The sequence below is a fragment of the Perca flavescens genome, chromosome 5, assembly GCF_004354835.1.
Source record: "Perca flavescens isolate YP-PL-M2 chromosome 5, PFLA_1.0, whole genome shotgun sequence".
NCBI lineage: Eukaryota > Metazoa > Chordata > Actinopteri > Perciformes > Percidae > Perca > Perca flavescens.
Genome location: NC_041335.1, coordinates 32,468,515 through 32,487,092, shown reverse-complemented (window position 1 = coordinate 32,487,092; position 18,578 = coordinate 32,468,515). Strand labels below are relative to the sequence as shown.

At 40.9% G+C, this 18,578-nt stretch overlaps 1 protein-coding gene across 2 annotated transcripts in view; it reads right to left on the bottom strand.

Moving 5' to 3' along the window:
- Nucleotides 1–18,578, bottom strand: part of ralgds (ral guanine nucleotide dissociation stimulator) — a 72,798-nt gene that overhangs the window by 45,959 nt on the left and 8,261 nt on the right. The window contains exon 1 of one of the 2 annotated variants that reach the window (XM_028577526.1): nt 14,507–14,764. The exons of the other annotated variant lie outside the window; for it this stretch is intronic. Within the exon in view, the coding sequence (XP_028433327.1) occupies nt 14,507–14,602 (96 nt within the window). The 5' untranslated portion in view covers nt 14,603–14,764. Of the gene's footprint in view, nt 1–14,506; nt 14,765–18,578 lie in introns of those variants that run through there. 2 annotated transcript variants of the gene reach the window in all.

The window sequence follows — 18,578 nt, the reverse complement described above, 5'->3', positions numbered from 1 at the left end:
CCTTTAATGCAAGAAGACTCAAATCAATTCAGACTCAGATTTATGTTCAACTTAAAATCTTAATTGCTTTCAGCTGACTGTATGATTAATGCAGGACTTTAACTGGTAATGGAGTATTTTCATACTGATGTGTTGGGTGTTTATACGTCAGTAGAGGATCGAAAAAAACTTCTGCCACCACTGCTACATGAGCTAGAGGAGAGGGAGATGGTACAGGAGTTAAACACTATTATTAAAAAACACTCGAGTTTTTAAGCAGGTTTGAAACCTCTGCTCAAAATGCTGTTACAGACGATTTTTCAACCACATGAGAAGAAAATAAACATTGATCAATGCTGACTTTTTTTTTGTCATTGAACAATAATAGCAGAAGCTTCAGTCTTGGAAATATGGAAAAAAAAAACATATGGTCTGAATCCCAAAAAAACTCCAAAAAGCCAGAGGGACAGCCAACTTTTAGTCTTCTGTGATTTAACTAAAGCTCTGCTTCCATCTGCTGGAAATCAATACCAGAAGATGTTGTTGTGCTGCTGCTGTGGCTCTGGCTGATGCTCCGACATGCTTTACTGTTCCCTGAGGAGACTGACCCCCCCCCCCTTTACTTTCTTACTCTCTCACGAACCACACGCGTATACTCCGCAAACACAAATAGATACAAAGCGGCATATTTAAAGAAGTCAACCACACCCAGCGAGAGTTGGACAAATGTACGTGCAGTAGGTTTAACACGGCAGGAGATTTACATCAAAACGAGGTTAAAATTGAAATCAAAGCAGCGACATCAGGAAGATTTTATAGTCTGGAAAGTTCTACAAGTTCTACTTCTGCAAAACTGCTGTCAGGATGCCATTTAGCAAGGCACTCCACCCCCAGTGGAGGCTCCCCGGGCAGCAGTGGAGGCCTGTGGTTGCACTGGGCTGCTGCCAGGTGCACAATGTTCTCCAGTGCTCCGCAAACAATAAATCTGTAACAAATAAAAGCCAATGAGAGTGCCAGACATTGGACATAGTTACATAACAGGGGAAAAAACAGGCTAATAAATTGTGAATAAAGTGGTTATAAAGCATAGATGTGCGTACAAAAGCCTACAAAAATGTGTTTTTGGGGTTCAAACCTATATATAGGTATCACATTTTCTTTTGCACCTGTTTAAAGCTGCACTAATTAATATTTTCTTATTAATAATGGATCAAATGTGAAGGGAACACTCGTAGTGAGAACCAAAACTGCCTAAAGGTTCTTGCTTTTGAAAACATCACTTTCAGTCCATTAAATGTGCGATGGACTTTTGTCAGGATTTTATTATTAATTGGTTATTGAAATTGCTTAATTTATTTTAACCCCGCTGTTTAGCATTAATAAGCATCATGTAAAGATTTAATAAAAGGTTGATAACACACTAGAATGTAGTTGTAAACAGATAACACATACGTGTTTATTGATGTACTTGTAGGAGTGCAAGATATATCGACTCAATATCTTTATCGCAATATCATGTTGCGCAATATTATATCTAGGGGTGCAAGATATATTGACTCAATATCGTTATCGCAATATATCGAAAGTGTCGCAATAAGTATGCAATATTTTGTTTATTTTGTGGAGTGTTGCGTCCCGTCCGTTGGCTGTGTAGCTTAGTTGTGTTTGATTTAGAGCCGGCTTGAAACGCTGTAATGATCAGGTTTCATTGGCCAGTTACCGTGCCACTTGCACATGTTAGTGCACGTCAGTGCACAGGTCCACTACATGACAAACCCTATGGAGCGTACCACGTGTGTGCATATCTCAACAGAGTGACAGTCTAAGTGAAGAAATCGATAGAGACAACAAAACGGAACGAATCAGAGAAGAGAAAGAAAAGTTGTGTCCTGTTCTCATTATTTATATATTTTATACTGCCCAACCAGTAAAACATGTCCTGTTCTGTAGACATGGTCCTTATTTATTTATTCATGTTGTAACAATCCAATATGACTGTCAGTTGAAATAAAACCTTGTGTTGTAAGAAAACTTTTTTAATTTGTTATGAATCTATTTTGATGCGTTTTCCCGTAACTTTTGTAATTTTGCATATGTTTTAAAATATTTAAATTAATATCGATATCGCAATATTCATAATCGATATCGCAATATCACATTTTGTGAATATCGTGCAAACTCCTCCTGTGAAGCATCCATAACTGGATTAGCCACTTATTAGCACCAGCTTTTTTTTTTTAAGACATATAAAAGCTACACATTTCACAAGTGGGGTATTTACTAGCATAGTTTACGTCGGAGACCAAAAGGTGAGAATCTCTTAAAGCTATAGTGCGTAGTTTCTGTCTCCCCCATGAGGAATTCTAAGTAATGACAACAACACTGACGGCGCATCCACATGATACAAGCTTTCTGCGATTGCGCCCCCCCCCCCCCTCCTTCCTCCATGCAGTTGCTAGTAGCCAAGGAGGACACGGAGGATTAAAAAAACATGACGGACTCTTCAGAAGAGGTCATTATCTTCACTCGAGTTTCTGCGCGCGAAAGTTGCCGGACGCCACAATCTTCTGAACACAGCCATACTGAGAAATCCAGAGAGAGTTGTGTGGAGCTGATGCTCTTAATTAGCTTTGTAGCAACTCATTTGGCGATGGCTTGATTGTAACGGACGATCATTAATATCAAAACGTTACGAACTAAAGCTTTAAGCTTGTGTTAACGACAGCCTGAGTTTCTGACATCTAACCAAAAAACCCATTGACTTTGAGACAAGGTAAATGAAGTGCAAAACTGCTGCTAACTCATTTCTGGGTTTTAGGACTCATTCCTGCAGCACTCTATAAAGTGACATTAGTTACATCACAGCAACATCAGATATGGAAGACAGCAAGAGGAAAACAAACTAAAAGAAAAGCACAGACGCTAAACGTTCTGACAACATCCTACACTTTCTGTCTGCTCCTTCTTCACCTGTGAAGGCCGTACGAATGCTGCCAGAAGACAGCTCAGCGAGATGATTGACAGGTGTTGTTGTGACCGACTTCGTAGGAGGACGGAGGTAGCAAACAACACATTTCATGAATCCTTTAACAGCCAAACTTTGATGTAAATTAATAAGTCTTTTTTTCCATACATCACAAAATCACAAATTTGCCTCAGAGGCATTTAAGTGACACCTCAGGTTGACTCAACCCCCTTCTGATTCTTCCTAGTCTATATCCACGACGTTCCACTTCCGGGATTGGTCCAATCCGGCTTGAAATTCTGCCGCATGTCACGCTTTTCGGCCAGATGTCTGTTACCTTCCTCTTTCTTTGTGTTGGCATTTTAAACTCCGGTGGATTTCTGAGGACTATGGTTAACTGCTCCTCAGATCTCTGCAGGGTAAATCCATACAGCTAGCTAGACTATCTGTCCAATCTGAGTTTTCTGTTGCACGACTAAAACAACCTTTGAACGTACACACGTTCCACCAAAACAAGTTCCTTCCCGAGGCTATTTAGCAGAGGCACCGTGGCTCCGTCCGGCGCCATGACGATTGTGATTGGTTTAAAGAAATGCCAATAAACCAGAACACGTTTTTCTCCCACAGCGCTACGTTGGAAGGTCTGGCAATGCAAGACTAGATTCTTCCTAACCCTATCTGAGGATCTAACAGGAGGTTCACAGATCTTGAGATGCCGACAGCGAGCCAGACAAAGCCACTTCTATTGGAATTCTATTTGAAAACCCAATTAGACGTTTCAAGAATCTGATGGCCAGAGTGAGTACGATCTGGGCAGGGTAAAGGTTGGCCTCCTGCCCGTCCTGTTGTCTCAGTCTGACAGCTCTTAACAGGAGCCGACAATTGAGGTCAAGCCTCAGTGCTGTTTTATGTCGCCGTGAAGTGCAAAACGCTGTAACAATGACGGGATAATGGGATCAGATCTTAGTCAGCAGCTATTTTTTCATTTCAAATGCAGCAATCCAGTTTCCAGTGCAGTCGGATTATTCACTTATGAACCAACCTGAATGATGTGTTCCTGCTTTTACCAGCTCTTTGTGAGAGTAAATCAAAGTCCAGGCGGAAATTCTTGACCAAATATCAAAGCTGTTTTTAAAGACTTTTAGGGCAAGTCAGATATCACACATACAACGGCATCACCCAGATGTGCCGATCACCGGGACGAAGACAAAACAACCCCTAATTGTATTTTCAATTTCATAGCATAAGGGATGCTTTTCAGTTGTATAGCCTGTTGGGATTTTTGTTGCCTTTTGGGAAAGTGTTTGCTAAGTGTTCATACAGTATTTGTTCAGTGTTTGAAAGTTGCCAGCCGAACTCACACCAAACCGTGAATCTTAAACCGGGGTATGAACCGGACCGTGATTTCTTTGTCGCGTTACATCTCTAGTCAAATCACAAGTAAGTCAAGTCTCACAGCAGTCAAAATGAAGTCAAAACTCAAGTCGACATTTTTGTGGCTTAAGTCTAATTGGAGTCCAAATCTTAAGTCTGCCCAATACTGTTTGAAATAAAAATTTACATCAGTTCTATTTTTAAAAGAAATCATATTTAAGATGTGATGATTCTCTTGAATACAGCAACGTAAACATAAACCCAGTTATTCGTTTTTTTAAATATGTTTTTGCATGTTTGCATTTATTTATTGATGAATGGAGAGAGGGCAAAAGTGTATCACATTAAACAAAGGTCCCCAAATAAAATCAAAGATTGCGTTGACATGATGTGCATCTAAACCACTAGGCCCCCAGGACACACGGTATACTCACAGGTATTACACCAAACTGTGAATATGTGAAGCACTACTTCTGAAAGCAAAAAAGGTGAGATGACGAAAGAAAAATGATTATCTGCTTCAGATTGAATCATTTACTAGATTTTTATAAAAAATTATCTTAATCATTAAAACATCTCATCTGTCTGATGATCTCATCAACCAAACCATTTAGAATTAAATTAGAATATCAAATGTATCAGCAGCAGATCCATTATTTTGCAAGTAACGAGTGTCCTAACGTGGTCTAATAAATACATGAATCTGTGGCCTGGATCACATCCGTAAGAACAGGATGATCTTTTGGTTACACAAAGTTTTACTGGCAGTAAACAACAAGCAGCTCAGTCTCTTTACTTTTAGTCTCAGTGTGTCTGTATATGTATGTATGTATGCTTTGTATTTTCCCTTTATGTAATATGTGGTAGACAGTATGTCTGTATGTTTTTATGTTTGTGTGGACCCTTCTTGTAATATGTTATGTGTACTTTTATATCTGGACCTTGAGTCTGTAAATAAACCTATATATATATATATATAGGTTGAGAGATTTGGCTTTTTGTCTGAAAATAAAATAAAGCATAAATCAAACCTGTCGGCCTGCTCTCCTGACTGTCCCGTAATAATCCTCGCAGACACCTGTCCTGACCAGCACTCCACAGGCCCACCGGTTCCAGCACAACATCACAACTTCCCTCAGAACTGCACCAGAAACCTGAGGGTCCTAATAGTCCTGGAGCGAAAAAGACCCGTCAATGAGCCTCCAGTGCTTCCACTTCCCTTGTCACAGATTAGCCGAACCCCCTGCCGACACTCTGCTCATGCATATTTACTTTACCAGCTGAGTCAACAAAGCGAAGAACAACACTAGAAAAAATTAACTTATGCTGGGGAAAAAGAAAATGGGTTTTTCCGGAACACGGCAGGTCAGTCCTTGATTGTCAAAGGTGAAGTGAAACCTCTTAATCCTGGTGCACAACCTCAATCACAACTACAACAAGACTGAAACTCTGTGGTGTTAAGACACATTATAACTGTCAAACAGAAAATGAAAGGTTAAGATGAGGCAATGAAACTCAAAGGGACTTCCATAATGAAGTAAAGAAGGGAATTACTGTACTTCCTTGGGTTGAATGCTCGGAGATATTATCAGAGGCTGGCTCTACAATATTGCAGAGGTAACAGATAATGTCTTGTTACTAACAAGACATTATCTGTGTGTATAAGTGTGAAGAGACTTATTGCATTCCAATTGCAATAATCCATTGCATTTTAAGGATTGGATGCAGCAACACTGACAAAAGAAACACAAGGACCATCACCTGAAAACAACGTATTGAAATGGTTCCAAAATTGGGTGCCTTGGGGCGCTTTCACACCAGTAGTTCAGTTCATTTGGTCATATATCACTCATCCAAAATCACAAAAAAAAAAAAAAAAAAAAAAACACCAGAGCAGACTTAAGAGTGGACCGAGACCCTCCTTTTAAAGTGGTCTCTGTTTGGGTTGTTTAGTCCACATAATAGTTTGATTTACACACCAGCCTATAAGAACCGCGCTAACCAAACAAACCAAAGTGCACATTTGGAGGGGCCATGACAAAAGAAATCAATATTAAGTGTTTTTGAGCTTTAAAAAAGTTCGGGAACCACTGGCTTAGACTGAAAAAATCGAAAAAGCATTTTGGAAAATAGAGAAAGTTGATTAAAAAAGTTGAACACAAAGCAGGCGAAGATAAAATTGTTTTAAAATTGTCTATCTAAAGAACAACATCAAATAACAAAACAACCTGACCATCCCAGCTGAATTTTTTTTTTTTTTTTTTTTTTACAGACACACAGACACCCCATTTATGTTGCACTGGGAAACAAACCCCATGAGAGTGTTTCCCAGTAACAGACAAAGAGAAGAAGAAGCTTCCCATTCACACCCAGCGAGGCAAGTCTGAGCTGCCTCCCACAGCCTCTAGATTTATCCCCTGCCATTATATCATCCAGCAGAGCCTTTCAGGTACTCCTCCGAGGTCCTGGCATTTAAAAATGCTTTTTCATTTCAACTGCAGCCAACTGGGAGATCAATGGAGGCAGCGACCTGACAACGGTCGCCCAGGCTGAGTAAGAAATAAACCAGCCTCTCTCTGATTGTTTAGAAAACTGTACTGTCAGAAAAATGATTCAGCATTTCTTAATTGATTGTTCCACGGCATTGTTCAGAATCTGTTATCAAACCAAGTTTTCACCTTTTCATTGTATCCACTATATCCAGAAAATGAAAGCTTAATATGAGGCTATGAAATTCAAAAGGGACTTCCCTGAAGAAGGAAATTTACTGTACTCGCATCCTTGGGCCGAATGCTCGGAGATATTATCAGTGGCTGGCTCTACTTTGCATCTTTTCATAAGTAACAATACATTATCTGTATAAGTGTGAAGAGATTTATTGCATTCAGCCAGTCAGAATATCGACACAGACAAGTGAGCTATGCAATCAATGATTCGGTTTGTTTATTTGGTTGTTTAATTCTTTCTTGGGAGACATTTCTGCTAGCACCAGGAGTTTATTTCTTACGTGACCTGCACAAACTTATGGTTGCATCTCTGCTTTCAGCCATTTCCATTGCTGCTTATCTGTCACAATACAAAACAAATTCAACAACAAAGTATGCAAAGTTTCTGGACCTTGAACAAAACAGTCCACCAAACAACATGGATAACATGAAGCTATCTGGTAATGACAACAGTTCAATTTGTTGGCTTGGCCATAAAAACTACGACATCTACGTTAAAGCTGCAAGATGCAACTTCTCCTACCTGTAAACGGAAAAAATTTGTCTATAATAATCCCACGTGTTCAGACCTAAATCCTCTCGTTCCCCTTCAAATAACTTTTTAAAAGACTACTCCACAGATTAGAATTGCCCAATATACTATTGTCAGACTCTCAATGGAGTTAAAGAATCAGCGATATTGGCTGCAACCACAATTCCATACTAAAATGTAGGCTAAAACAGTATGTCTAAAATCTTAGTGTGAAACCAATAGTACGTGAATTGCGTACTATTTCTGGTAAAATCTTCCAGTATGGAAACACTGGACACTACACTGGCATAAATATCCCACAATGCAATGCGGTAGCAACGACAACATTCGACCAAACAGCTCTGGAACGTCAATGACGCTTCAGTTTACATTTCTACATGTTAAAAATCTGGGATTTTGTCAACAGCAACCGTTTGACTAGTTGTTTACCTTTTCCAGTAATTTAAGCATTTTCTGGCTATGCCGGTAGAGCTGAGGTTGCCAGGGGTTACCATGGTTACGCATCAAGGAGGCTCTCTGGAAGTGACGTGGTAATTACACAGCAGCTCACTGCATCCGAAAAGATAAAATTCACACAAAAGTATGTAAAACTATAGTATACTGAGTATGTAGTGTAAAGTATGTGATTTTCGATGCAGCAATTGTTTTTTAAACTCCTTGCATTCCACTTTCTTGTCAAAATCTGGTGCCTTTATTACCCACAATGCATCTTAACCGCCGACATTTTGGTCAGAGATTCAGGTGTGTTATGCTGGTAGCGGCTAATGCAGCCTGAAGCCGAGATGAGGAGCGGGCTACAGAGGTCTCACTTCTTTCAAACGCCACACAGATTTATTTTTATTTTTTTAAACTTGAAGTCTTTAGCCCCAACTGCAAGGTCACATCATGACTTCGCGTAAACATACACGCCAAGTGGCGTGTTATCTGTACGCATTTTGAGCGGCATATACAGCGGATGGGTTGGGTTTAGTAAAAGAAGAAAGCGACGGTTGGGTTTAAGAAACGTGACACGCGGGACACAAAGGAAACGTGACACGCGGGACACGACCCCCGGTCTCCTGGGTGAGGGTCCTGTGTTGTTTGACCCATCCACCACCCCGACCAACCTCCCTACGCAGATTTTCGCCCCTTTCATACTACTCGCTACGGCTTAAATCCATACGCAATCGCAAGGTAATTTAAGTCAATGGAGGCCAAACGGCGTTGATAATCACGCTAAAAAGCGAGTATGCGTCTTGATAACGCCCAAAATGGCATACGAATTGGCGTGTCATACATACGCCACTTCATGAGATCAGTCTGCCAACTGACACTTTGGCATGTAAAATCGGTGAAGTTCCCCTTTGATGAAGTTGACTAATTTCAGGATGTTCACCAGCTTCTTGTGAGTCAAGGAAACAACAACAACAACAACAACAGAGAGAAACAATAAGAAAAGAGAAAATTGTGGAGCTAAATGTCAAGTAATCTTTTTTGGTCTAAAGCTAATATCTTCTCTCTCCTTGTCCTGTCCAGTAGTTGTCTGCAGTGTGTTCCCACCTACATACTTGCCTTTGAGCCATTGTGCCATCTTTCTGCCAAACTGTCTATTATTGTGCTATCTAAAGCGTATAGCTTTCCAGGCGTCAGTCTACTTATTCTGCCTGCCTTGTTTTCTGACCCTTGCCTGCCCTTTCCAGACTTTAGCCTCCCTGCTGGAGCCCCTTTGGATTTGGTTGCCTGCTCTGAGTGCCTGCCTGTAGCTGAACAAACAACTCAGATCAGCATCCAATCATTTGTGGGGGCATTAGGGACCAAGTGGGAGCAAAAAGTGAGGGGACTAACAGTAAAATAACTGCCTGAGGAAAAAGAAAATCTGCATACTGTTGTACTTAAAAACAAGAAGAAACCCAAATACTGGGCAGGAGTCTAATCGTACCACAAATTTAGTCCGATTTAATTGTTGATCATTATTTTCTACAATAAAATATTCCACTTGTTTGTTATAAACTATCTCAATGTTGACGCTTTGTTAAAAATACTTCCTCGGAGAATCAACACTTCACATTATCAACAAGTCTGCAGACATCCATTAATTTCCTTTACAGCCGACTGACAGTTTGACAGCTCGACCACTTGGCAGCTGAGAGCAGTTGGCTGCTGGTAAACTCTTTACCGCCGTCAACAAGTACTCTGGTCTCTGCACCTTCTGGTTTTTATGTCCTGCTTCATAAACAACTGTTGTTATAACAACTACATTTTATTTTAAAATTCAGGAAAAGTGAGGCATTAAGCACTTGTTTTGTTTGACGTCATACACCACCAAGAAGTTTAAACTTATTTGACTATTTAAAGGCCCTGTACTATGGTTAAGGTTAGGGAAAGGTTATTGTTTGGGCTAAATGTTAACCAATACGTTGTGTCTATCGCAATATAGACTTATTTCAGTATAAAACCAAGACCCCAATCGTTCCCTGACCTTAACCAAGAGCTGCGAGTGCCCAAACAAAAACTATAAAAAAATAAGGCTGTTAGGGGTGGTATGGTTCATGAAAAAACATCCCAACTGTTCGGTCCGCTTGTCTCGGTTCGGAACGTGTGTGTGCCGCACGGTTCGACGCATGCGCAATGTAGCCTCGCGCCCGTCAGGTGCCTCAGACAGTGGGTTTCCCTTTTGCACGAAAGAAGAGGTGTGGACAAGTTACCAACAAAACGTACAGCGAAAGACCGTGCAAAACATTTCAGACCGTCCCGCCAACCTGTGTACTTATTAACATCAATGTACGCTGTTACAATTTTTCACTCTAAAGTCGCTGAAGCGGCTGCTGTTTCTGTCGGGTCTCTGCAGCGGGCCGGGCTGCTCAGTTCCCCCCGGGACTGACGCGCACACACACACACACACAAACACAAACACACGGTGGATGCAGGAAAAAACGGAGATGAGACGTATACAGGAGGACCTGACAGCTACGCTTGTTATTGTAAGTGCAATGATAAGTTAAAGTCCAATAAGTACTTTGTCAAACCGTATGAATGTGTGTCCCAGCCCATGCCAGGATAGGAAATTAACTAACAATGTCAACTGTTTATGTTTAATGTATTCTGACTTATTCAAAAGACAGAGCTTTAAGAGTTCCTCTCTTTTTCTTTTAAAGGATAACATTTTTGTAAGAGCTACACTGAAGTTGGCAGTTTGATAAATGCAAGTTATTTCAATTGATGTTCTGTAATATTTCAATCTCCGTGTGCTAAAAAGGCACATAAGTTCCTGTAGATGGCGATACACATTCTCCTTTTTTTGCCAAATAAATGAAAATCATCAATGTCTTCCCTCTTGCTGTATATGTGGCTGCTGTATATATATATATATATTAAATAAGAAAAGGTCTAGCACACAAAACAAGATACTACATTTTCCATAATGCAAGGGCTAGGCGATATGACGATATATATATCGTCCACATTATATAAAAATATCTATTTATATCTATATATTTGTCTATATCGTTTCTATCGCAATTTCAAAAAAACTGCATTGCGGCATTATTTGTCATTTGGACGACGCTTTACGTTCTGATCCGTGAACATTATGTACATTTTGCACTAAAGTTCTTAAAAAATGAGAAAATACTCAATGCTTTTCAACTGTTGTGTATTTACTTCTTACTTTTACTTCTCATGCGGTTATTTCATGAAGACTTATTTATTTATTCAATTACCAGAAAACATGCTATATTGTTACACATACCGTTATAGAGATATAAAATGACTGATATCAGGATAGAAGATTTTGGTCATAGGAGTTGATTCTTAACAAAACCCCTTTGTTCTTTCACAAATATGTGCTCATTCATGTGTAATTACTTCCACCAACTAGTCAAAATATTCTCGTAACCGTAGAATCGGACATTCAGAATCATTCAGAATACATAGGAGCGACTCGCTCGAATGACGGCAGCCATGTTGCGCCTCAATCTTTAAAATACATTAGCCAAAGAGGGACATACCTCCGCACTGTCCCCTCTTACACCTACTGGCACCGTGACGAATGCCAGGGGGAGATTACTCGCCAGGGAAGCGGAAAAGAGAATTAAAACAACAACAACAACGCGACAGGCAAAGCAACAAGACCAAAGTGAATATTGGAGTGGCTAGAACAGCGGCGTGTTAACGATGGAGATACTAAGAGCTAATTCCGGGTAAGGCCACCGTAGGAGGAAGGGCTAGAAAGCAATATTCAGTTGGTTGTCATATACAATTTCACCGCTAGATGGGAGAAATTCTTACACTATGTAGCTTTAAGCATCTTCCTCTCTGTTAAACACACATCCACAGTTTGTAACACAGGCTGTCTGTTATAAATGTGTAGTCTCCACGCCACAGCTGGGATAACCCAGATGACATCACTATGATTTCATCAGACTGGACAAAGCTCCCTCACAGCCACGGATGACTTTATACAAGTGTTTTCACAGCCTGGTGGTTTCCCTTTAATGTAATAAAAAACAAATCTCCATGACTACATGCCTGGACCTTATCTCAACCACATCACCCAGATGGATCATAACACATTCATGCTGACAGCAGGGAGAGCGAGTGACTTCGTTTGACCCCAGAAGAAGAATTCAGGCCACATGAAACACAATCAGGTGTGGCAGCCGAGAAGACACCGAGCGAATGGGAGAAAGAGAGAGAGAGAAAAGCCTCTCGCTGACAGCACAGCAGAGTATCAAATATGATTAAATATTATTCTTAGAGCACAATTCATGCAACAACATGGCCTCAGGTGCTCTACAGATGTGGTGAAAAAACATGATCAACAGGCTAATCACACATGCTGGAAACAACAGGACGTGATTTCAGCTATTATGACAGGATGTTCTTGGCTCTGCAGAAGGTTCTAACTCAGCAGTAAATATGTGCTCAGTATTTCCACAGGTGGAGAGCTTCTTCGTGCAGACAACTGCCAAACGGAGCTGCATTCACAAGCTTATTTCTGATGAAGGTTTTTGAAAGAAAGAAATACTACAGTACAACAGACATACATACATGGCTAAAAGTATGTGGACTCTCAAATATTACACAAAATTGAAGGAGTAACCCATCATTGTGTCTAAAATATTATTGTATGCTTTAGCATTAACATTTCCCTCAACTTGACCTAGGGGGTCTCCAAAACACGAAAAGCAACCCCACACCTACAGTACACATTTAGCCATAAAGTGCATTATTATTTGAACTGCAAAAGATATATTTTAATGGGGAAAAACTGCACATTTTCTGTATTTAAACACTGAATATTAGAGTAATATGAAATGTTCCCAAACGTTGCACCACACACATGTAAAGTAAGGATTTGTTTTTTGTTTATATTTTTTTAAGGATTAGTTTTTTGTCATAAGACCAATAGGGCTCCTTTTTAGTCCAAAATCTATGAAGCATCATCATTGATCATCATCATTCAAAAATAGAAGAATTAATGATCTAAAACTGCAACAAAAAAAAAAGAAATGTGACAAATAAAACCGTTTAAGACCTGTTAAAAAAACAAAAAACACTTCTGTCTCAGATACAGAGACTGCAGGTTTAATATCAGGCTGTGCCTGATAAAAATTGGGGCTACATATCAACAGTGTTTATTAAAATGTTCACCCACAACAGCAGAAGATCTGTGTTGTTTTCAGGTTCAGGATTCATTAACCAGCGGAAACAGGAACACTTTTATTAGGCGCCGTGTGGGATTTTTACAGATACGACCCAACATGTCAAATTATCAAAGGACACACCCTCCTCCTCCTGCAGGGACACGGTTGCCACGCACGCACGCATGCACGCACGCACACACACACACGCACACGCACACACACACGCACACACAATATACATGGCTGACTGACGGCTGCATTCACACCAAACACCAAGACCAATTTTTTCAATTAGTAAGTAAGAACAATGACAGGTAAACAGATATACCCATGTAAAGCAAACAAACTAAGGTGACAGATTATGAAATCTGAGAGCCAGAAGCAGCTCTAGGTAAACACATCCCATCACCTGAGGGCAAACAAGAGTCAAGAGAGAAGGAAATAAATGTATTGAGTTCAGCTACAAATTACAGTTGGAGTAACAACATACAGGGCTGACAAGTTCCCAAAAACTGCTCATTAAACTTCTAGTGAGTTGATTGGTCCGCAGTGTGAAACAAAATAAAAACCTTCTCTACTCTTATCATTCTTTACACCCACAATAATAAGTCTTACACTGTGAACCACACAAACAATAAACCGCTCACAAACGCTCAAGTGCACAAATAAACACAGGCATACGGCTGCAGGCCTGAACAAATACACTGACAAGTACACACAAACATTAAGATCTATAAACACATGCGACACAGGACACACACATGTACGCACTTACAAATAAACACACCTGCCGCTGTCTGCAAATAGGCTTATCGACACAAATTGGTTTAAATGTGTACAAACATGCAAAAATGTGCCTGTGGATCCACACGCGCGCGCACACGCCCACACACACACACACACTTGTGTAGGGGTCTTCTTAAAATACCTGGATATTATAGTAAAAATATTGAGTGTTTTGTCTGCTAAAACTGCATAGAAATATAAATTTAATGCGATGGGAATGATCGCACAGCACTGATGCAGCCACACACACCAACCTACTTGCAAAACACACACACACGCACGCACACACACACACACACACACACACACACACACACACACACACACACACACACACACACAATGAATACTTAAAATGTACTCTGCAGTATACAGTAGGTCACTCATATGTGCAGAGAAACACGACAGATAGAACTGGGCATACACACACACACACACACACACACACACACACACACACAAACACGCACGCACACACAGCCAGCTCTCTGCGCTGTGGCGGCGTGGTGTCGGAGCTCACCAGGTCGTCCAGGATGTTGACGGGGAAATCGAACATGCACATCCTAACGGGCTGAGCGAGGGCTCTGTGCAGGCTGAACAGGGACTTGGCTTCCATGCTGCACGCCGAACGCAGCTCGAGGCTGCGGCTCGAGGACCCGCAACAAACATACACCGAGAAAACAAAAAAAGGATTTAAAAAAAAATAAGAAAAGAAAAGAAAAATCAAGAAGGAACTCCCCAAGCTGGCTGCTCGCTTGCTCTGCCTCTCACCGAAGACTGTGAGGAATCCGTCTCAGAGAGAGAGAGAGAGAGAAAAAAAAAAAAAGGAAAAAAAAGAGGAACCCCTCCACCTCCACCTCCCTCCTCCGCCTCTTTTTCCCAGCCACTAACAAACCCTACACTCCCCTCGTTTTCCTCCCTCCCCTCTTCCTCTTCTCGTCTTTCCTCCTCCTCTTCCTCCAGCGTCCTTCCCTCACCAGGGAACGTCTTATAATCGTCAGCAGCTGCTCTCTTGTCTTTCCGTCTTCTGGAGGTATTGCCCAACACAGCTCGGCTGCAACGCACAGCTGTAATGCCCCGACCGCAGCGTGTTGTTGGCTTTCTCTCTTCTCCTCATACGTTACAGGCTGAACGGCTCGGACTTGCCACACAACACCTTCGACTGCCAGACCACAAAAAAAAAAAATGAAATACAGGTAAACATAGGGCGGTTCCGAGTCGCCGTCTTGACTTTCTTCTGCTTCGTTACGCTGCAGAGATTTAATCAAGAGAGAAAGACTGGCAAGGTTTGGCTGCTGTAGTGCCAGAATGTCTGTGTGAGCCCATTAAAGATGTAGCAGGGGGACTGCTTCTAAGGCTGATGTATGAACCAGTTCGCATTGCTGCTGCTGGTAAATGTGGAACTAGACGTTCCGGCAGGTTACTAGCCCTCATTTGAAGATTGTTTTCTTTTGTGAATATCTGTTGGGACAATAAAAACCCTCCAGCGGCTGCCTTCCTTTTTGAGGGGTTATTAAATATTTAGTCGGTGCTCAAACAGTGATGTCTTCTTCCATTGATTATTTTTTTTTTTGGCATTTTAGATGAAGACATGAAAGGGAGAATGACATGTAGCAAAGGGCCACAGGTTGGAGCCGAACCCGTGGCCTCTGCGTCGAGGAGTAAACCTCTATATATGGGCACCTGCTCTACCAACTGAGCTAAGCCAGCCACACATGGCATGGTATAGTATGTTGAAGAATTGAACCCTGAACCCTCCAATCTTCATTTCAGCTATAAGCAACTTCTCTCACTGAACTATTTGCGAAGCTCTCTTCCATCGATATTTGATGATGAAATGTTTCACTTTAGGTGGTGTTTGCTGTCCATGCTAGATTTATTTTGAGTCACAATTAAGTTCATTTACTGTGAATATAACCTGTTTAAAGGAACCCAGTGTTTGGATGAGCGGGTCCCAGTTTGTAGTTATGCACCGTATGAGGACACACATTCACATCAACGAGCATGCGGCTGGTGCCCAGACATATTGCTGCAGAGGCTTTCACTATATTTCCCCCCCAACAGCTGTTTGCGGCAACGTGCCAAGAAACAATGTGCGTGAACGAATAAAAGTGCTAGCCACCAAACGTGGATGTAAAAAATGTAGGTTTTAAAATATTCCAAAATGCACGAGGAAGGAGAGATCAACTAAACAAATACAAATATTTCAGCAATTCTTCTGAAGTCAGCAAACACAAAGTCACTACTAAGTGAATACTCAATTTTCTTCAAAGAACAAGAGCAATGTCTTTCACAGTTTGAGTTTTATAAATACAAAGAGTTTTATGTAGGCTACCGATGAAAAACCCACCTAAGATAAGATCTTTTTTTGATTCAGAGCCATTTTTAAACTTAAATGTCACTATTTAACTGATAATAATAATCATAATGTTAATAATATGTGTATCATTTGCAGTTTCCAACGTCATATGCACATTGTTTTGTACAACTAACAACTTTGTGACAGTTTTTAGGTAAGTCGTGGACTTGTTGTGTCTAACTTTGGATCAAAATAGCCATATTTTAGTTTGGGTAAAACTGACGGAGGTTTTGAACTGCTGAACCGTCAGGTGTTTAGAGTAGTAAATGTTAAAGCTTTCAAGATGACTCACTGATGGATGTGAAAATGTCACAGATTATCACTTTAAATGTTAAGTCTGTAAGTGTGAATGTCTGATCGTCTGTAATGTTCTGTCAGATGTCCTACATTTGACAGCTAACCTGAAAGCAGATGAGAAATGTTTAGGGTCCAATGGCATTTATTAATTAGCCAGTTAATAGGTTATTTTTCAAGTTATGGCTGAGGATTAAATAAATCGCTTAGCTGATCCACAGAAAATGTATTATTAATTTTTTCGGCCAGATGTCCGTCACCTTCCACTTCCTTTGTGTTGGCGTTCTAAGCTGCTCCTCAGATCTCTGCAGGGTAAATCCAGACAGCTAGCTAGACTATCTGTCCAATCTGAGTTTTCTGTTGCACGACTAAAACAGCCTTTGAGCGTTCAAGTTCCACCAAAACAAGTTCCTTTCCGAGGTTATTTTGCAGAGGCACCGTGGCTCCGTCCGGCGCTTGATGCCGCCCAAGACAATTGTGATTGGTTTAAAGAAATGCCAATAAACCGGTTTTTCTCCCATCCCGGGATTGCTGTGTGGACCAGCCAGACCCTCCTCCACAGACCCTCCTCCGCAATGCTGTGGAGGAAGGTCTGGCAATGCGAGACTAACTTTTGAATTTATCATTTGACTGTTCCAGCTTCTCAAATGTGAGAATTTGATGCTTTTCTTTGTCATAAATGATAGAAAACTGAGTATCTTTTGGACAGTAATGTAGACAAAAGAAAACCTTTATAGATGTCACCTAGGGAAATTAGAACAGGCATTTTTCACTATTTTCTGACATTTTATAGACAAATAGTTAATTGATTAATCGAAACAAGCCTCATTCTTAATTTGCAAAGTGGATTGATTCAATTTCATGAGCTATCTTTGCACATCAGCAAACCCACTACAATCAAACTCCTGCTGTGTGGAAACTAACCACAACACATAAAACGGAGGCTTCTGGCTGCATTTGAAGAGAAACTAAACCTTTACAGTACATTTATTTTAACAACTAAATGCATGAATATATTCTCAGCCTGCATTAGTTTTTCCTTTTGCTGTGAGTAGGTGAAGGGTTCTCCACAGCAGCAGGAGTCCATCAGAAACACCTTTCCCCTCCAACTGGACTTGAACCTGAAGGCCCTAACAGCCTCCTGCAAACGCTCAGAAATACTTCTAGTCAACCTCGGCGTATGTAGGTCACACAGCTTTTAACCCAAATGGCTGAAACCATGAAAGAAAGGAAGTAAGTTTGCTTTGACCTGAAAAAAAAAAACAGCCTTAGAGCTGTAAAAGCTGCGTTTCATCATCGTGCACTAAACTACACTGAGCTCAATTCAAACATCCACGCTGTGTAATTATTAGCTGTGTCTTTGGGGAAATATATTGCCAAATAAAACACAATGGCCCTGCAAAATGAGCAAAGAGCATCGTGCTCACACATTCCTCATTTGAAAGCGTCTCTTTCTTTCACTTGGCTGCTAATATTTGCATTTTTACAGAACAGTCTGTCTAAATATGTTAAGTGTTTGCCGGCTCCAAGTCCAGGCTTGTAGTCTTCTTGGGGAATATAAACTGGGAACAGAGGCAGAATTCAGCCCCGATTCACATGCAAATGATGTTTGACGTCGTACATTTAAAAGTACAGCAGCTAGTGGAGATGAAGTGCTGTTGCTTTCAAAAAGCACAGAGAAATTAAAAGTAGAAGAAGAAGAAGAAAAAGAATAAGAGAGCGCAGCTGAAGGGAAAAGAGCAAAAGGGCCTGAAAACACCACTGGGAACTGCTTTCAGATGCAGAGGGCGTCCCACGGCTGAATACTGTAGGAGAGCCGTTGTCATGGAAACAGGGAGGCAAAGCTGGCTCTTCATAGGGCTATATAGGACCAACCCATCCCCCTCCCCCTTCACTCCTCCTCTACAGATACCCAAGCCAGGACAGGAAGCCAGACTGT